The 21,192-nt window shown below is 44.6% G+C and overlaps 2 protein-coding genes across 2 annotated transcripts in view; one reads left to right on the top strand and one right to left on the bottom strand.

Moving 5' to 3' along the window:
• The window catches only part of tusc3 (tumor suppressor candidate 3), a 54,478-nt gene extending 44,512 nt beyond the window's left edge, over positions 1-9,966 (bottom strand). Inside the window, exon 1 of the mRNA XM_064334880.1 lies at positions 9,809-9,966. Coding sequence (XP_064190950.1) covers positions 9,809-9,913 — 105 coding nt within the window. The 5' untranslated portion in view covers positions 9,914-9,966. The remainder of the gene's footprint in view (positions 1-9,808) is intronic.
• Positions 9,967-12,198: 2,232 nt separating this feature from the next.
• The window catches only part of LOC135254592 (zeta-sarcoglycan-like), a 163,776-nt gene continuing 154,782 nt past the window's right edge, over positions 12,199-21,192 (top strand). Inside the window, exon 1 of the mRNA XM_064334881.1 lies at positions 12,199-13,589. Within this exon, the coding sequence (XP_064190951.1) occupies positions 13,551-13,589 (39 nt within the window). The 5' untranslated portion in view covers positions 12,199-13,550. The remainder of the gene's footprint in view (positions 13,590-21,192) is intronic.

Here is a 21,192-nt window from a genome sequence, read left to right as displayed (position 1 = left end):
CCTGTTAATCCCCCCCCCCCCCCCCCCCCCCCAAAAAAAAAAAGACTTAGGCACATTAATCTGAGCACTTGAGTGGTTGCATGACTCCTGAATAATCCGTGCTCTCAAAACAGAGGAGGAGGAGGAGGGGTGGGGGGGGTTGGCATTTCTGAAACTGCAAACAGGTCTGCATTCAGTTTGTAATGAGTGCAGTCTCCGGGCTGAGCAGCGAGCGCGGTGCTTTTGTTGTCCTAATGAATAAGATTATTATTTTAATACAGACTTTAATGTGTCTGAGCGAGGCTGTCGCGGTGGGCGTCTGGCGGGCAGCTGATACGCTGCTCCAGGCCTCTGTCTGACCAGCCGGATCCTCTCTCTGCTGCTTGTCACACGTCCACCGACTGCATCATCCATGTCCTCCACTAACAGCCTGACAACTGCCAACGGAGCTGCTGGGCCTGGGAGTGAGGGAGGGTGTGTGTGAGAGAGAGAGAGAATGTGTGTGTGTGTGTGTGTGTGTGTGAGAGAGAGAGAATGTGTGTGACTATGGGTGTGTGTGTGTGTGTGTGAGAGAGAGAGAGAATGTGTGTGACTATGGGTGTGTGTGTGTGTGTGTGAGAGAGAGAGAGAATGTGTGTGACTATGGGTGTGTGTGTGTGTGTGTGTGTGTGTGTGTGTGTATGTGTATGTGTATGTGTGTGAGAGAGAGACAGAGAGAGAGAGAGAATGTGTGTGACTATGGGTGTGTGTGTGTGTGTGTGTGTGTGTATGTGTATGTGTGTGAGAGAGAGACAGAGAGAGAGAGAGAATGTGTGTGACTATGGGTTTGTGTGTGTGTGAGAGAGAATGTGCGTGGCTTTGGGTTTGTGTTTGTGTGTGTGTGTGACAGAGAGAGAGAATGTGTGTGACTCTGGGCCTGTGTGTGTGTGACTTTGTGTGATTATGTATGACTGTGCCCATGCGTGTATGTGTTTGTGTGTGTAACTCAACACCTCCAATCTCTCCACAACAACAGTACCCAACACTGCCAATCCCTCCTGAGAAAAACCCAGTATTCTTACAATCTGTGCTTCCTTAAAGGTAAAATCTTGTAGCTGTACACTGGAGCTCAGCACGATTATGTTTTGTGCGATTTTTAATTACATTTTTTTACACTTGTTTTCTGTAAATATTAAACATTAATAAAGGCCTGCAGGTACCAAAAATATATACATTCCAGTATTTCAGCTCTATGAACCACGTATTCATCTAATCGAAAGCGCACTATTTTCCCCCGTCTCTAAACTCTGGATGAAATAGCAGGTATGCAGGGGAACTCTGTGACTCACTGTAAAATGGGAGATGCGTGTCCTCTGGTACCTTCACACAGGGGACTACATAATATCAGAAAATCATTTTACTGCAGAGCTCTTAGGCTCAGTCATGAATATGGATGAGGGGAGTTAAAACTGCATGTTTCTTTCTTTATTTATTTTTTTGCTAATAAGCATCAGTATAATGATTCGGGAAATCTAATGGTAATATCCATATTCATAACTCTCCTTGTTAAAACGGTGGTTTTCAACGTAGCCATGTGCCCCCATGTTCTGCTGTGGCATCCGGACCGTGCTGGGGCCAGCTGGCTTGAAAAGCCCCCAGGGGCGGGGTTTAATTGGCTGTAGCGTCACACAGGGGGGAGGGGTGCTTTCAGTGGGCGCGAACGGCCTCTAGTCAGTCGCGTCCCTGCAGCCTGTCTGCCGTCGGCGAATGAGGTGCGCTCCTGTGACCCGGGAGCCAATGGCGGCGCGGCTCAGCCAGGCGACCCCGTGGGGGGGGGTCAAAAAGAAGCGGAGGCCATCAGGCTGCGCTCGGTGGAGGGGCGTGTCCATTCCTCCACTCTCCTGACCTGATGGGACAGACATTCTGAGGATGACTTTCCCCTCCACACGAGGACTGGACCCAACAACCTCCCGGAGCGTCGGTTCCCTTTACTCCCGCCCGGACCAGGCGCACCCCAAAAGAAGACAGCCTGAACACGGGTCCCGTGAACTGCAAGCAGCGGCAGGTAGGCCCCTCTCTCGTTTTTTATCTGTTTTTATCTAAACGTTCCGTGTTCCGACAGCTGTGATGTAGTATACGCGCGCGGTCGGGCCCGGAGCCGGAGACGTGCCTGCGGTGGGTTACTGTGTGTGTGTGACAGATGGACGGATCTGTTGGAGTAATTAATAAAAGAAAATAAATAAATAAATAAATGCGTTTAAATGATGCGCCGAGCCGGAGCGGGAACAATCAGACCGCCGCGGCTGTTTACGGGCCCGCGGCAGCTTGAGCCGTTTAGCGCGTGCGACGCTAACACGGGAAGAGCGGTACATCAGCGTAAACGAACAAAAAAAGGCGTTAAAGTACGACGACGCGGAGCGCGATTCATCACAGAAGGGCTGGTGGATGCACAGAGCTCCCCCGCAAACAGGCGCTCGGGCATCTGATCCGCTAAATACACAAATATGCTGCGTCTTAGCGTTTTTTTTACCATGGTAGTTTTCAATCGCTACCAATAGCTGCTGCAAGGTCCTCAGTCGATTCAGAGCGCGCGCAACAGGAAGTACGTCCGCGCGCCCCCTTTCCAACACCCGATCGCCCCCCCCCCCACACTCCGCAGTCCCAGGGCCGGGCCTCTCCTAATCCTGCCTTTTGCAGAATGAGCCGCTCTGCCATATGTGAGCTGCCTGGGGAAAGAAAGAACTGAAAGAGGGAAAGATTGTCGGTTGAATAACGAGCAACTCACTGCGTGATCAAACGCAATGAACGGCGAGATGTCTCTCCGTTCAAAAGGCCCCTGAGAAAAAAAAACTTGGGGCAGCCATGTTGAATGCAATAGACCAGATCTGAAACAGCTTACGTAGTCAGAGGCACAGTTTCATAAAAAGGAAACTAGATATGTTTGGCCTGGTGGTGGCGCTAGAGGAAAGGTCATGGGGTCACCAAAATCAGAAGCTTTCTTTGTTTTGGGAACGTGAATGTGCACAGCAAATTGAATGGCAATCTGGCCAATAGTTTTACAGATACGTCGGTCATGGATGGATGTCATTACATAACCTCCTTAGCAGAGGTAAAAAAAAAAAATTGAAAAAGCATTTTTAACTTTGCAAACTCAAACCTAATTTAAGGATGTTAACATCATTTGTTTGCAGTCTTGCTTAGCATTACTTTTTAGTATTCAGCAGACACGCTCATCTAGAGCAACTTGTACAGGTTACGTTTTTACATACAGTTTATTTATACAGCTGAAAATTTTACTTAAGAAATTCAGCTTATGCACCTACGCAGCAGCGACTCAGATTGCAAGGGAACCCACAACCCTTTGAGTTGCAAGCCCAGTTCCCCAATCATTATTCTACAGTTCCATCTCAGCCATCACATGTCATTTCAAAAACTATACTTTGGAGAAGTAGGCCAAAAGTTAAGCATTTTCTCGAGTGTGGCCTTTGTCAGGCTTTAGTAAAATCTGTCTGTTTTCTAACCATGTTTCAGATGATAATTGCATGGCGCTTATCTCAAGAATGTCAAGAAGAAGGGAGAAGTGATTCTGTTACATTAAGCGTCTGTCAGGCAAAAGACATTCTGACATTTTGCATTATCAATTTTTCATATTGCAATTTTTAATGAAAAGGAATATGGCTTTACTCAGGGAAATTTTTTTAATTTTTTTATGCCTTTCAAGGACACAGACATTGAGTCTTCTGACAAGGGAGGTGGCAGAGCCCATTCTAACTTATCAAAATGCCTTGAGCGTTCTCAATAGTGCCCCTGATGCAGTGGCAGCTGGTTCAGATCCAGGTTCATTTAGATGGTTAATGAACAGCTAAAGGTTCTGGTATGCGTGATGCTGCATTCTTACTGACTGACTGACCGTACTGAACCCAGCCACTAAGATGCATTGATCGATCTTCTATTCAGCCGACAAGTCGCTTGATTGTAATATGCGAAATGCTTGCGACTTGCTGGACAGAGGAATCAATTGAAATTTGAGACTTGCTTGTTTTTCCAAGAGATTTTTTTCCATTTGGCCAAAATCTTCACATAGTTGGGGGGGGAAATATGTTTTTGCATTCACAAACAAATCTCTCATGGACAGACAAATGCAATAATACATTTTCGTTTCTTGACATGCTTCATTTTTGGGGGGGGGGGGGGTTAGAAATGTATGGGCATTTGCACATCACCTGGCACGGGTGGAATTGCTGGCATTTATTTGTGGATTTTTGAGACTTTCCTCACAGTAAGATGTGCAAATTTATCCACAGATTTTTTTTTTTTCCCCACTGAGTCTACTCCAGCCAATCAAATTTCTGGACATCCTTTTGCTAATGTCCACATTAGTCCAACCAATCACAGCACAATGTGCGCTCAATTCTTCTGTTTTTGTTTCCGTTTTTCGTTTACATTTTAATGAGTGGTCACAGAAAATGATTAGCTCATTAAGTGGGTCCATAGGTCAGAAGTCTGGGATCCACTGGCCTAGACAGAGTATGATTCTTCACTCATCCTGACAAATACGCTAGTTAAACATTCTTTTTACACTGAAAAGTGCATTTGTGAAATCTACCCACAGTTGCTAAAGTGAACTGAATTGATAAAGGCTGTTGGAAACGTTAAGTTTGTGTTCTAAACATTGCAAGTTATTTATTTTCATTGGAAACCCTGCAACAGATTCGCTGTACTGACCCAGAAATGAACTTTACTGTCTTGGAGTAATTAGTTGTTCAATGGGACCTGAAAGAATTCATTGAACAACTAATTAAGCTCAATTTGAAGCAGCTGCCCAGAATTTGTACGAGGAGCAGCTGTTTACAAAAAATATGGCAAATAAACAGTCTATACCTTTATTTTTATATTAGCCTAGGCCTCCTGTTGAGATGAGGAAAAGAAAGATCAGCACTCCGTGAACAAGCAGACCTCATTAACTGAAGTTTTGAACTGGCATGTTCTATTGTTCATTAACCGAACAATAGTCCTGGCATGCACAATGTGCCCACGGGAACAGTGCTTGGGAGTTACAGATCTCCACCATCAAATTAACTGAACATCACTATCTAAAATTATTAAATGGGCATCGACTGAATTCATAATGCATGACCAGGGATCCTCACAATGTCATACAACCAAAAGAATGTCCTTGTTGGCAATGTCTTGTAGTAACAGGAGACATAGCCTACATTTCGGAAAAAACCAGCGTCTGTCAATCGTACGTTTCCCTGCAGATAAACACGCACACTGAAATGGACACGTTTGTGACATCCTTTTAAAGCACAGCGTCTGATATCGTGTGCACTGCTTCTGTCATTTCTAGCTGTGCCGTTTCAAACCCTTGCGGTACGGCCCAATTAAACAATTTCTATAAAAAAACAGTGTGCGTGTATCTTTGAGATAGCGGAATAAATAAGCAAAAATCTGAAAGGAACAATGAAAGGAAGACTAAAGGGTTTTTAAACCGTTTGTAGGCGTCCAAAGATGAGACAACCTCACTTGGTTCCTGTTTTGTTCGGGCTTGGCAGGAGCCCGACATCAATGGCATGGATTTAGGGACACGATTCAGTCCCTCTGCTATTTGCCTTTCAATTTCAGAAGAAAACAAAGTTTTTCTCCAACTTACACACAATGTTTGCTGGAGATAAAAGGGAAATGTTTGTCTGAGCAACATTATAAGTATGAAAAAAAAGCTTACTTTCTCCTAAATATGTTTTTCAAAGTTATTCATATCATTACATTACATTACATTACATTACAGGCATTTAGCAGACGCTCTTATCCAGAGCGACTTACACAACTATATATCACAAAGCAGTGAGGCTGAATGTGTGTGTGTGGGGTTTTTTTTTTTTTTAACAGTAATGTTGAGCCATGAGTCGCGGTAGCACAGGTTTTTTACTTAACCTTTATTTACCCAGGGTAGGTTCACTGAGCACGAATGCTCTTTGGCAGGAACGCCCTGCTTCACACTCATACACATTCACACCTGGGAGCTGCCCAGTACAACCACAATCCTCTGTTGTTGGCCACTGAGCAGCTCCACTGGAGGGAGAGAACATTTCTTAGCCAATTAAATCAGGGGATGATTAGGTGGCAAGTTTTTGCGAGAGCCACATCTGGGATTTAGTCCACATCTGTCCTCAACTCAAACTCACAATTAGATGCAAGTATTATTTTTAATCTTACTGTAACAGACAGCCAAGTGAGTTCAATGATCATTAAAAATCAGTTGGAAAAACAGTTTGGAATTTATTTTCCAGTCAAAATGAATGACAAACTTTGATTGGATCATGGCCCTCTGCACTTGGGTCGGTGACCCAAGGGGGATTGAGGTCAAGACTGATTACAGCAGCTGGGGTCATCTTAAGTTAGGGCCGTCAGTCAGTCTGCTGACACAGCGTCAGTTTAAGTGTCCCTTAAGAAGAAATGCAGAAAGCCAGGCCTACGAAACTGCCACAATTGCTCCCATGACTCGGAACACAGAAAAGTTTAACGACTGCGAGACTCGGGCGAACAGCTGACATTTCAAAAGAACGGTTTCCGACTGCCGCAGCGTGAGGCCTGACGGTTCCTGAGTGCCTCCCCGAAAGGTGTCGGAGAGAGGCAAATATTTCCTTCCACCCCTGAAGTGATTACAAGACTAAAAATGAAAGTTTTAATAAAACAGTTAAAGGACTCATGGGGAGGGGAGGGGGAGGGGGAGATGGGGGGCGTGCCGTTACACGTCCCAAAGCCAAACTGCTTACACGTCTCTTCCCCTCACCTTTTCCATTAGTCAGACCCAAAAATGTACGATATTCAATTTTGGCGGCGGACGAGGAGAGCGGGACGGGCGTAAATATTCCCCGCGGCGGCTCTTCCTCGCGTCCACGGCTCGGCGCTCCCAGGGGACACCCAGGGCCCGCGGGCGTATTGAGTCGGAACAGGCGGCCCGAATACGGCTACGTTCGTCAACGCCCGCTAAACTCCGGGGGGGGGGGGGTGGGGGCGATCGCAACCGAGAGGGAGCGGAACGTGAAACGCCACTTGGCTATTTCAGCGGGGAAAAGAGGATCGGCATCACATCCCTCTCAAACGCACGCCGGGGTCATAAAGAGACCGTATCTCATCCCAACCGGCGTCGGAACTGCCCAGAATCTGCAGGGGAGGGTGTTTTTACTGTAATTTAGTACTTTCTCCACTCACTCTGGCAGCAAAGTATGACAGAAGCCTTGAAAATCTATCTGGTTTCATTAAAGCTCTGAGCATGTTTGTGCATGCCTCAAACCACAGGCATTAGCCTGGGAGGCTTTATTTTTATTTTTTGGTTTTGCTGAGAAAACAGTGTTTGCACAGCTAAGCTAAAAAAGAACACTTCAAAAGGGAACTTATTTTTCGCTGTCAAAGGCAACTTTCTTGCGCAGTCTTCACACAATACCTCATTTATATGTATCCATCACCCACACACATGAAAGGATATTCCCATTTAAGGTACTTCACCATGCACTCACTTTTTAAATTCTGAATACAAGTATACCTGTCATCCATTTTGCTTAGCTGTCAGTGGCATGTGTATGTATCCTGAGTATAAATCAGCTTTTTGAATCAATGTTTGGTAATGTTAGATAATATCAGGCTAACTGTATCATACTACTTAGCAAGCTAAAATGATACATATAACATGACCTAGTCAGATATCCTAGGCATTTTTCCTTCTCTTCCAATTGTATGTCAAGTTGCTTAGCAACAGCCAGCTGATGGACATTCCAAACTCAAGCCTGCTGTTGGTGAAGATGTCAGACTGCACAAAGCAAATTTCAAATTAAAAGCTCTAATGCTTAAACAAAATACCACAAAAGATATTCACAAGTAGTCAAATAGCAGTCCAAGTCAAGGTAAAACCTTAAAAAATGTGAGAGATTAATTTGTTTTGGAGTGCTTAGAAGTTTATGAATTACTACATTTTAGTTGAGCCTTCAGCAACACAAAATAATTAAGTTTTACGAATTTGTCTACAATAGAGAACAAGTGTCTGTGCCTCAGGGCTGACTAATTATATCTTTGTAAAATAAGCTCACTTTAATACCAGGTTCTGTATTACCAAGGGATGTGATTTATATTCAAATCATTCCCTAAAAGCGATATTTAACAGTAGCTCAATTCATTCACTCCATTGAACACTCCCCTTCCTAGGAACATACATCTTCAGTTTTTAGAACCATGTTCTTAGGTCCTTTGCTTTTGATGGAACAACATAAACAAGAAATATATTGATCATGGAGCTAGTTTGCCTTTGATCCAAATGGGCCTGTCATTGCAACTGAATATCATTTCACATTTCCCACACCATCTGTACAATCAGCCCAGTGAATACAATCACTCCTAGCAAAGTGTGAGGTGCTGCAGTCCAGCGGGGATCTACAGCCCTGGCCTATAGAGCAGCTGGGGAGAGGTGCAGTAGGGTTTATAAAGCCCTTCTTGAATCACTGGCAGAACGCTACCCAGCAAACAGTGCACCGCAGTAGAACGTGATGCTGTCAAGCGTAGCGGAGAGAGAAAGAGAAACAATGCTGTCTGGCAGACCGCAGTAGAAGCAAGGAGCTTACATATCTGATATTTGTTGATGGTGCTGTAACTCACGTTGGTCACCACTACATTTATCATTTAAATTTGAAATCATGCGATTTAAATCAAACAATTTACATACACCACGCAAGTGTGGTGCCTTGGCTTTCGGTTGTCTAACATTTGTGCCTGGCTTTATTTGATACAGCTTTAATTTTCGATTAACTGTCTACTGTGACCCATTGTTCTTATAACGAATTAATGCACTGTTACATGTATGTATTCATATAAAAAAAAAATTATATTACTTCATTTAATTTTACATTTAATTCCGCGTTTCCTCAAAATTAAACGGGAAGCGCCTTTTCTGGTTTGATAGAAGGCTCCCCAAAGTGCTCCGCACACAGCCACTCCCCCTTATAACAACATAACGGTAAAAGGAAACGAACCTTTTTCGCATTTCGGCGGAATGTCTGGGGCATTCTATACCTAAACAACCTCCAATCAGAACGCTCTCTGCTTCCAGATAAAAAAAAGAAGTGTTCCTTCCGTTTTAAGACGGTACAGCGAGCGCCCAAGCAGCTCGGCACTACGCATCCAGGAAGTGAACGGTTCGCTGTCCATCTGCGTGGTGCTGAGCGATGTTAAATAGAAACCCAAAGCTCGCAAGCGAAACGAATGCAATATTTCTGGCTTTTTGCAACGATAAAATCAGAACATAGTCCTAACTAATGACATTTAAATCCTCAAACTATTTGTCTAAATATCATGGCTTCGTCTCCGCACATTTTGGAGAATACAGTCTACAGCAACGTACTGAAAAAGTAACGTGGTCTATTTTTGACAAGACATTTCAAATCGGTCAACACATGTTTATGACAATCTTGATAACTGCTATGAACAATAATCGTTAGCTAGATTGCTGCATTTGCTGGATTGCAAGCTAATAGCCATTACAACAGTCAAGCTAACTATACAAGCTATGCTCCTCTGAAAAGCAGACTGAAACATGAGATTATGAAATTCATCATGAGATTAGTCATTATTTGCGGAGAGGGCTGATGGAAATCGGCGTAGATGTATGACTTAAAACATGCAGGACCTTAAAACGTAACGTTAGCTAGCTAGCTAGGTGGCTGCATAGCTAGCACGCCATCATTCAGCACTATCAACCGTCAATGAATGATGGCTTTACAATATTTGTTTCCATCAGCACAGTTTAACCACACATCTCTGGATTTTAAGAAATGTAGACCGCATAATATAATTATGGTACCTCTTTTTTCTTCTGACTCCCTCCTGACTGCACACACAGCAGTAGAATCAACAGAAAAGATGTCAATGGAAGGCACAAGCCGAATCCCGATGTAGCGGACGCCATGTTTGAAGATGCGCTTGTGTACAGATCTCCCTCCCGGCTGATCACTGGTTACAGTCATGACCAATCACGACCCACCTTGAAATAGCCTACTGGGAATTGTAGTTGGAATAATTATAATAAGAATAACACAATTCCGGCTCAATTACAAGAAACAGTTTTACACAAATAAAACCCAAGGCGTGATTATTTGTTTTATTATTTTTCCGAAACACATAATATCCATCGCACACAGGTGAATCTAACACCGAGCAACACATTTACTCTGCTGCAGCCGTTAAAAATAAGGCGCCTTAACTTAAGCTTGACAAAATATTTTAATTATACTAAAACAGATCCAGGCATCGAAGTTGTAAACTTCCCAGGTTCCGGTGTCGGGTTTTATTTACACACAACCACGTTTTGTTTTCGTATTCCTTCGAGAAAGATAAACTATTTGTACACTTACTATAAAACGTCCCCAAAAACAACTGATTTGTAGGGAAGTTTGCAGGTTAAATACATACATAGCCTACATAGACATTAACGACATTTATTCTGTACTGTACCTCTTGACAAAAATCTGTAGCGATTCTTACAATGTAATATGCACGCAGTTTACGATGAGTAAATGCAGGCTACACGGGCAGTGCTTATGGGTATGGGTTTTCTCACAGTTAAGCCTCTACGTGTGTTTGTTTGTAAGCCTCACCACCTTTACACAACAACGTTCTACGAAATTATATTTCAATCAAATATTAATTTCTCTGCGTGTATTTTGCTGAGTGTATTTTCTCCCCCTTGTCTACAATCTTACTTCTCTAAATTGCCACAATCTAGCCCAATCGATAGCCTGGCGTAACCGATTGCAGTTCCAATATCTGCCAATAGAGTGTAGGCCATACACTTCTCCGCAGACTAAGGAAAACTGAAGGGACACGGTATTGGGTAACAGAAATAAGCCTACAAATAGAAAATAACGTAATGAAAACGTGGCTGATTTTATGGCAGTAATAAAATGCAGCTTGAAAATTAAATTTTGACAATGAAAAGTGGAGCGCTGCTGTTATGGTCTTGACAGCAGAACCTAAAATTTATTCGCTGGATATCCAGCTGTAAAAATACTACACGTAAAACGTGAACTGTGTTGCTGTAGGGCACCCCGGGCAACGAAAGGATGCTGTTTGAGAACGGCAGCATATCCTGCAGTCTTATGCCTTAACATAGTCTACTGTACATCAGAGACGCTGTCTTTTGTTACTCATCTGACATGAACCGGTTATTAGCCTACAGGCCGTGATACAAAGTCCCAGTAGGGACCTACACAAGATCAGCACTTTCCGATCAAGCAGGCCCACATACCGCCAACATTATCTTTTAACTCTTCGCTAAAGTGGTTTGGTGATCTTGCGTCTTCACTCGTTGGTCTGAGAATGCTGTTAGCCAGGTCTGGGTAGCTTACTATTGCTCATATTAATCAGTCGAATGCATTTATCTGTCTCCTGTTTTGTAAGTCGCGCTGGACAGAGCGTCCGCTTAATGAACGTAATGTAATGTAAACTCCAAGGTGCCAATGTCTTTGTCAGCCAGTCGTGCTCCCAGACAGACCGTGGCATGCAGAAAACAATTAAGTTGATTCATTCCGGACAGCATAGTGATTTACCTTATTTATCAGAATTCCAACTGGTTTGGCCAGCTGTGGTTCTGATTGCTTGATCACACCCTCCAATTCCCAAAAGCCCAATGTATGCTGGTACCTTGTGGGAATGGGCGTGTCCTTAAATTTTACCTTAATGTAATTTTGAGCAGAAAACAGTTCCCGCTGTAAAGAGATCCTGTCACAGCTGCTTGACTGTTAATGGAGCTGTAATGCCTGCTTGCCGTGAGGCATTAATATGCAAATTAGGTGATGACTCTACAGAAAGTACCAGAAAACATGATTGAGGCTGGTTATTGTGCAGGAGCACACCTGACACAATGTATTAAGGCGCAGATTATGTTTTTTGCGCAGCAAGAGCCTGTCCCAAAGGCTCGCGAAGACGTGAGAATAATATGTCTTCAATTAGTTCTCCCCCTACCACACCTTCTTAGGTGTGAATAACTAAGGGTGTACAGAGGCCTTTATTAAATATTGGGGCTATGAATACTCCAGTGTTGCAAAATAATTTTCGATGAAGAATCACAGCTATTTCTTTTGCACACAATAATGAGACACAACGTAGAAGGTAACATTGGAGTATGCAACTTGATACTTGTAGTAGAGTAGCTTTTCTGCAGTGAACAGCCTCAAACTCTCTTGAGTTTTGCCAAGACCCGGACAGCTAATAAAGGGACGATTCAACCTGCCCTTCTACTCCAGCAGTCTCTTCCATGGGGTCTTTAAATGGCTCGTCCTGGCCTGGGCACTGACGTCATCGTAGCTGGCACATGGTACCCATTCGTAGTCAGCTGCGCTGCCCAAGCCCGGGCTCTGAATGTGATTAATTACGCAGTGACACGGTATGAAAATCCTCACTAGAAACCCAGCATTCGTTGGTTTCGGCTATTCCCAGCATGCCAGCATATAACGTTCTGTTCTGTTATATTCTGGGACCGTGGGTCCGCAGATAAAGTGTTTGAACTACAGAAGGTTCTCTTCGATAGGAGTGTTAAGGATTACTGTATCTGAAACCCACAGACCCACACAAGTTTTGGAACCGTGAATCGTGGCGCTTTTGTGAATGTAAACCTTGGTCGTTCGCGATGAAATGCTCACAGCTGTAATGGGTGTTGATGATGTATTTGATAGCATAGCCCAGGACTGAACATGCAACACACACACACACCGACTTCGAACTTAAACAGCGCTGCGGTTCGGCTCGGCAGTATGCGATGTGGTTACTGATACAGTCACGTGCGTTTTTTTCTTCTTTAGGACCCAGGGGGAGTGATTGGCACGGAAAGACAGTTCGCTGTTTGAGTGGTGAAAACAGATAGAAGACCGAGGGGAAGACAGTCACCTGGTGGTGAAGGACCGTAAAACAAGATAAAGGAAATCTCTGCGCTGCCAGAAATCCACCTTCCCTCTCCCTTTAACTCTCAACATTTTTTCTTCGCTGACAGAGCAGGAGAATTCAGATGCATAGGCTCTTCCAGTGCGAACACGACAGTAGTGATTCTGTTGGAACTGCGCTCACCAAGGAAAGAACACATCTTTGGGTTTTGGCTACAGATCACGAGTCTGAAACGGGTTTTCCTGATACATCGATTACCGGGATTTAGAAGCACCGTTCTTTGCGCGCTGCCCCTCCAAACTGAACACATTTCTTAAATTTGCCGCATCAAGATGTTGAAGGAACCGGGTTTCTGGGTTTGCAGCAGCAGTTTTGCCTGCCGCTTGCTCATTGCCGGAGACAAACCGACCTCACGTTGATGGAATAAGAATTATCTGGCTAAATTAGCTGGGAGAGTCGTCTAACTGACAAATCATCCCCACTAATTTACTGAGAAGTGTGAAGTGAATTATTATTTTTGCTTTATTTATTTATTTTTTAGCTTCGGGATTCGTGATCAGTGGGAATGAGACTGATGATTTCTGCAGGGGATAGGCGGACTGGGACGAGTTTAAGCCGGGAACTACAAGTCTAGAATTTAACAAGTTTGAAAGACTTCATCTACGTATATGGACCGATCAGCGTCATTGGATATTGAGGCTCTGAAGGTAAGCGATTATGAATAATTCTGGGTACGCGTTTTAATGAGACAACTGCAATTAACCTCGGGTTTGTCCGTGATTACTACAGGGGCTGCTACCGTAGTTGTTATACGATTCATCGCGATGGTGGAGAATGTAAGGTTGAGAGCGTGAGTCGCATTTCAATAGATGGTGTAGGCATTTCAATATTCAAGTTTCGCTCGCACATAAACGGAATCCATGTAATCTTCTGCTTATAACATAATCATAACAACAGTTGTTTGCTTCCAAGTGTTGTATGTTTCCAGAGTTGATTATGGTTTAGTTGTGTCTCTGTGTGTGTGTGTGTGTCTGTGTGTGCGCGCGTGTGCGTGTGACCGCGCGTCTGTGTGTGCGTGCGCATATGTGTGGGTTATAGCAGGTAGGTGTGCTTATGTTCCTCAGTCAGAGTTTTGAACGGGTAGGCTTGTTAATTGTTATCAATAAATTACTTTCCCCGGTTCAGATCTACATGTGGAACAATTAGTCTGTCTTATTTGTACCCAATAAATTATTTCCAGTTTTACCGTGACAGAATATAACCTTGTAAGTCAGAGTGCTGCGCTTGAACGTACGATTTTGAGGTCTGATGCGGCTGGTCTGTTCACGGAGCCAATATTACATATGTGAGCAGATGGAGGGCGTTCGTTCTAGGTTTTCACATATCTTTACAGTCCTTCGATAATACCCTCGCGTAAAACCCTTTGCATGCGCAGTTTGGATACAACTTAGATTGGCAGAAATTTGGTTGTGTTTTCAAACGGAAAACGAGAATTGTGTGCTCGACACTGTGTCTAAATATTCATCCAAGTGGCTGGCGTGAATGATCTTAAGAAATACGAATTGGTCTAAATAATGTTTTGTTCAATTCACTGAATACACAAATAATCCTTATTATCGGCACATTTTTTATCGTTATTTCTCATTTGAAAAGGTGACCTCGACAGGAAATCTGAGCTGCCTGGTCATTTGATTTATAGTCCAACTAATAGAAATCAACATTTTCACAGGCTATTCCCGTTTCTTTCGGTTGACCACTCGCGAATGCCACGCCTTGTAGGCGACTCAAACTTTTGTCCTGCAGGTAGCACAGACGGGTTCTTACGCTAAAGTCAATCCTGTAGATATTTTAGTGATATCCCCACACCTGTCTCAAGTGGCATAAACACTGCAAGCGCGTGCACGGAAGTACGATAACACTGGAACTTACTGGGGACGTAATGAGAGAGAGAGAGAGAATCATTTTTTGCTATAATGAAGATTTGTTTTTTGGTATTATATGTGTTGTAAAAGCAGCCAACACATGAATATATTTTCGGTCAACACGGACAGTGATGTTTTCAATCTATATAAGGTTTTTTGATATTTTGTTTTTTTATGTCATATGGCTGATTGGCATTCAAAGGAAGTATTGAGTGCACGTTGAACTGCACACATGCATCTAAAGCATCAGCCAAAACTATGGTAACTGGAACGTTTACGATGGTTGTTGGAATACCTTCGATTTCACAGCAAGGCGAAGTAAAAAGTAAAATACTGGTTTTGAGTGGCAGTCTGTGCCACCTCCTGCATGTCCCCACTGCATTGTTTACTTTGCCTCAGTCACCGTTAAAAGTGAAGATTTATATCAAATAATGTGTACCACTGGAACACTAAGCGCCGTGGAAGTACACCCATATCTACTCGGTGACACAACCCACATCAATCGTGCGTCTCTCGACAGTTTTCTCCTGAAAAGAAAAGCAGTGGCCGCCTGGCGTATGAGCAGGAATGGGATTTGTGTGTGTGTGTGTGTGTGTGTGTGTGTGTGTGTGAGAGAGAGAACGTGTGTCCCTGTATGTATGTGTGTGTGTGTGTGTGTGTCCGTGTATGTGTGTGTGTGCGCGTGTGTGTGTGTGTGAATATTTTGTGTCCGTCAAATGCACGCACAAACACGACCAAAAACCCACCCTGCTAAGAGGAGCCCCGGCCGTCAACAGCCACTGATACATCGTCATATGCCGTACCTTGATCTCTTCAAATTTCGAACTTAATGTTTGCGTTCGTAATAATAAAACAAAACAAATTGTGCAGCACAGCAATAGCATGTTTGAGTATTCATCCAAATTAGATGGACTGTTGATCAGAAATGATGTAACTGGACTTTTTTTAAATTATTTTTTTTTATTGAATTACAGTTAGAAATACGTTGTAACACAACCCACGGCTGTTGTTATGGCGATCGTTTAAATGAGGAGTGATATTTTTCATTAGCGGTGGCATTGTGTCAAATACAAGTGCTGCGGAGCCCTTTCAGAGAGCGTCAGTGATAGTTTAATTAACTATTCTGTTTACCTTTTAATATCCTGAGGCACAGGTATCATCAGTGCGCTGTAGCTCTGATGGGTTTTGAGTTTTTTTTCTCTCTTCCCATTTAGGGGGCGTTTCAATCAAAGCACAGAGATTGCCTCAGCAGGAAATCCTGTTAAGTTACTGCAGTGCTTACCTCTTTTTTTAATCAAATAAAGGATGGAACCAGTACTACCTTCGGTTTCTCAAACAAACACACACCCCCACACACGCACATACACACGTCCGCCCACACACACACATACTCACACGTACCCACAGACACACACACACACACTTTTTTTTTTCAGGGTTCCTGCCCTTCGTTTTCTCCCCTAACTCATAAGTAACATTCCAAAAAACATACTCTTCAGGTGACCTGCACATTGCCCCTGTCTGAGTGCCTTGTACTAATACAGAAACTATCAACAAGCCTTTTGCCTTTCTTTGCTGCTCTACCTTTATTGCACTTAATTATCTCTTCCAACTGAAAGGGAGCTCGGATTACCTAACAACAATAAAATGGCTAATTTATATTTGCTGGAGAACTGTCATGTAGAACATTAACTTGGACGGCCCGCGGCACTCCGACGAACAGCCTGATTGCAATTCTGTGCACGTTTGGGGAGTTAAGCTCAAATCAGTACCGGAAAGGTTAGTTTTAATCATCATTCTCCATAATGCTGTTCAGTAACCTGAGCATAATGAAGAAACGGTAAACGATCATTTTCTGAGGCTAAATAGAAAGAATGAGTTGGCAATACTTCCTGGAAAAAATACGGTTTTGTTGAAATTCGTCCAGCTACCAACAGGTTGGAAACGTAGGCTGGGTTTGACACGGTTGAATGCGGCTGTTTCAACATGGAGGAGCGAGGCAGGAGCTGAGATTCGTAGGCATCAGTGCACCCGTAGGGGCCGGACCTTGGTTTTTTTCGGATTCCAAGCGCGGTGCATCACGCGGGAGAACCCTGTTCCCAGTCCTGCAGAGTTTGCAGAGACAGAGAACTGTCAAAAGCGCTTCCCTGTGCGCTTATAGGACGGCGTAGGATTCAGAGGGGCTTGAAACGAGCTTCGTTTCCGATCGCTCAGGTCTGTAATCCCACATGCTGTGAGTCAGTGGTAGCCCCCTGGAAGAGGCCTCGCAGAACGAGTGGCCAATCGGGGCTGTCAGACGTTGCCCTGAGCGCCTTTCGCGCTGACGGCTTAAATGCCAGACAGACCCAGCCACGAGCCCCCCCTCTCTCCCGAAACGCTGAGGCGCTGGTCCTCTCTCGCCCCGGTCCCACCAGCAAAGCCGAACCGTGGTTTCGTCGCTTTGCGGAGCTGACGAAGTGTCCATGGCGTAACCGTGCGGGAGAGTGACACGGTGGTGGCGCCGACTCTGCCGCCGCGGCGACCCGAACAGCAGGGATACAGCCTTCTGGTGCCCGCCTGTCGGGTGGCACTGCCAGGCTGAGGTGCACCCGAGTCTTTGAGGGGCTCTCTTAGGAATCATGTAACCTTTTGTAGACTCTTGGAAGGCCGGATCTCATCAGCACGGTCCCCTTGGCCTGTTTGTTGTACTCCAGGGTTGTTGAAAATGGCACTGTTTATTTTATCTGGTCAGTTATCGATTGGTTTGGCACCTGTAAGTGGATATAGGTCTTCCTGATATTGAACCCTGTTTTAATAACCCAGCTGTGGACAGCTGTCTGGACCAATGAAAAGTCATATGTCAACTCCCTTATGGATGTGACTTATGTGACTAGTTTTCCCATTTGCTAATTTACAATGTGACCCCATGATTAATAATTTTATATTTTCTTGGGGATGTATTTGGTTTCTTTTTAATAAGGTGAGCATTTTACTTTACTTTTATGTTGTTGTGATTTTAAATTAGTACAGCAGTCCTTGCCAGAGCTAAGGCAACCTCCAGCAGAGTCTCCTTCAAGGTGGCATAATACACATCAGTCCCTAATTTGCTCAGGAGTTTGACAGAAGTGTCAAACTCACCTTGGGGGGATTCAAACTCGCAACCCCTCTCTCTCTCTCTCTCTCTACTGGCAGCAGCCAGATGGTCTTCACAAAATGGCACACCACTGGAAATGCGCAGAGAAGCAATGCCCTCTCCCAGCATGCAGTGCGAGACGAACCCCTTCTGATCATCATAATCACGCTCTGCCACATTGAAGGGGCGGGGCACGGTGCAGCTTTGGGGAGCTGGGGGGGCCGTTGGCTTTTCCAGAAGTTGGCACAGACTGATTAGCGGGTCCTTCTGGGGGGGGGGGAGGGGGCGCGCTTGAAGAAAAGGTGCCGGCATGCCGCAGCATGGAGGGGCACAGCCAGACGGCCTAGCAGCTGCTGCAGGAGGGCCCGGGGTTCCAGCACCCCTGGCTCCCACCCCTCCACAGATGCGTGATGGTGGAGTCGGGTGCGAAAGCCACCTATCGCCTGCCCCGCCGGAGGGCTCCAGACATGGGGGAGAACAATTTGAGAGACTAGGGGAAGAACGCGATCTTATGTACAGAAGTGTTGAGAGGAAAATGGGCTGGGACCGCGGTGCCGATGTCCTGGACTTTAAATTCGGCAGTCGAGTAAATCCGTTTAGGTAGGCTGAGAATGGTCCTATTGTGCCAACACTTCGGGGCTGAAAGTCACCTCGTTGACCTTCAAGAGATCTGTTCACGGTGGCAAATTTGTCGGAAAGGATGGTTACGCGGTTGTACGCCACGGTGCTGCACCGATGCCGTCCAGTGTTTTGATATCGATCACATCCTGAAGGCGGGGAAAACGTGGAAGCCGTTGCTCGTTTCCGAGAAGCCAAGCCACCGAGATGAACGAAAAAGAAAAGAAAAGAAAAGAACTGTTAAGCAGCGAACACCTCACTGGACTAAATAGAATCCTGTCTTCCTTTGAGAAACAGTGTTCTGAGGCACGACCTCCTCCTTTGATGTGGCAGGTATTCCACTGCTACTTCAAGGCGCCTTCCCAGGAATGGCCTTTTTATAAATTCACCCAAGTATTGATTTTCCTGTATTTTAACCCCAGGTTCTACCAGGTTTTATTCTTTTGGCCTGAAGGTATTCTGTTAGGAAATTCACCTGTACTGAGACCAGCCGTACCTTGCTGTTTGAATCTTAAAAAGGTAAGGCATTTGTTTTCTTTATGTGAGCAGTAAAAGCTTTTTATTCAGTATTGCACAGTATAGCATCTAAATACAGTGACAACCTCGTTATCATTTTTGTATGTGTGGATTTATTCATTCACAGATTTTAATAGTGACGGTACAGTAGTCTCCAAAATTATTAACACTGCTGGAAAAGCTATGCAAAGACAGCTGTATAAAATGAAAATACAGATAATGATGAAATATACTGTGTGCTCAAGAAATTGCGAAAATGTTACTTTATCCTAATGCAATTGCTCAGAGTTTTTACCAGGTAATGTTTTTACCCATAAAGATCCCCCAAATGTGTTTACAAGTATAAAAAAACTCAAATAAAAATCTTGCACAATGTACTGAGAACAGGGTTGTGAATAATTATGATGCATATCTGTTAGCTCATAACTCATGAGAGATATTTTCTCTTAGTACTTGTATTTGTATAAGAGAAGATAATTTTCCCATTTTTGAGTGCACAACAAAGCTCATTGTTTATTTTATACAGCCTTCTGAGCTCATCTTTATCAAGAGTGTGAATGATTTTTGAGGGCACTGTAACGTATTGCTAACATCCAACCTGACTGAATAGCATTTGCCATTCAGTGGAACTGAAAGAAATCGGCTTGTTTTGAAACAAAGCCATACTTCATAAGCCCGCCAGAGTACTCCGCTGAAATGATATATTATTGTGAACACAATAAATAACAGATTGTTCTGTAGAATGAGAATATTGTTCATATATCAGTTATGTATGTCGTGATGAATTACTGAGTGATGGAGACAAATTGGTCTGCCAATAATCCCTGGTAGTACTAATCACATAATGAAGTATGATTTATTACAGTTATTGACATTGGTCCACTCGCGTGGAATTACTGGTAATTTTCTCTTGGCTGTTAATTCATCCCTGTGTACCGTGCATGTATTTCCTTCTTTAAAATGGAATCTATCTATCCGTCCGTCCATCCATCTATCTATCTCTATGTCTCTCTGTCTGTCTCTCTGTTTGTTTCTGCCTGTCTGCCCATCTGTCCATCCATCAGCAGACAAACACACGTGTGCGCGCACACAAGTATAGAGGGAGAAAATGGAGAGAGAGAGCGAGAGAGAGGGAGGAAGTCAGAGTGCTCAAGGTGCAATCAGATGGCTATAGTGAGTCAGAAAAGCCCGTAGTTCAGTTCCACCTTCCCTCTTGCTCTTCAGCTAGTGCCTGGCTTACCGTGATGAAAACTAGAGCTGTCGGATGGGCGTTTCCGTCGAGAAGTCGATTCAGCCCCTGTGAATGGCTTTCTGTGAGAGCAGCTGGTGCTATTTTGCCATTTTTGGTGAAAAGGGCTTATGTGTCGAATGTCAGATGTGCCTCATGACTTACACGGCTGTCGGTCCCCATGAATGGGTTCAAGCTGTACAGGATTCACCATCTGACGCAAAAACTCCCCGGGATTCACAAACGGTGCGCTGCTGGTAGGAAGCTTGTTCTCGACACACCGGATACCGGGACACAGTGGGGCCGCACGGTCCTGGGCCCTATTTGGGTTAGCAACGGTTAGCAAAAGCGTGCGACTGTATAGCAGAGGGCTGTACGTGTATGAGCAGGGTCGTCTCACTGGAGATGTACAGTGAGTTTCGGTTGAAATGGCTCTGGCTCAGTTTTCCCGAGCTAGGCTAACCCCCCCCCCCCCCCACATACATACAGCTGTATTACATGTCTGCTGCCTCTCCCCTGCACTTAGCCCTGCGAGCTGGGAGGGAGGGAGAGAGGGAGGGAGGGAGGGAGCACAATGATTGGGGGAATGATCTATTTGCTCAGCCGGTGAGAGAGCCGCGTAGTTAAGCTCTTCATTTCGGCCCGGCATTAATTTAGACGAGGCCGACGATATTCGCCGCACATGTAAATATGTCATCTGGCCATTCTGCCGAGACGATCTGCTCTGTTGCCTGGCAAAATTATGGCCGCGCGGGCTGTGACACGGCATCCCCGGATAAAATTCCCATCATGCCCCTGTCCCGGGCCCCAGCCCACCCGCACTCCCCCCCCTCCCCCGCCCACCCATTCCAAGAGTCATAAAACAAAGATATTCCTTTGCCAAGGTCCTGTCTTTCCGCCTGAGTTCTGACTTT

This window comes from Anguilla rostrata, chromosome 5 (genome assembly GCF_018555375.3).
Source record: "Anguilla rostrata isolate EN2019 chromosome 5, ASM1855537v3, whole genome shotgun sequence".
NCBI lineage: Eukaryota > Metazoa > Chordata > Actinopteri > Anguilliformes > Anguillidae > Anguilla > Anguilla rostrata.
This window is presented reverse-complemented; position numbering and strand designations above follow the sequence as displayed.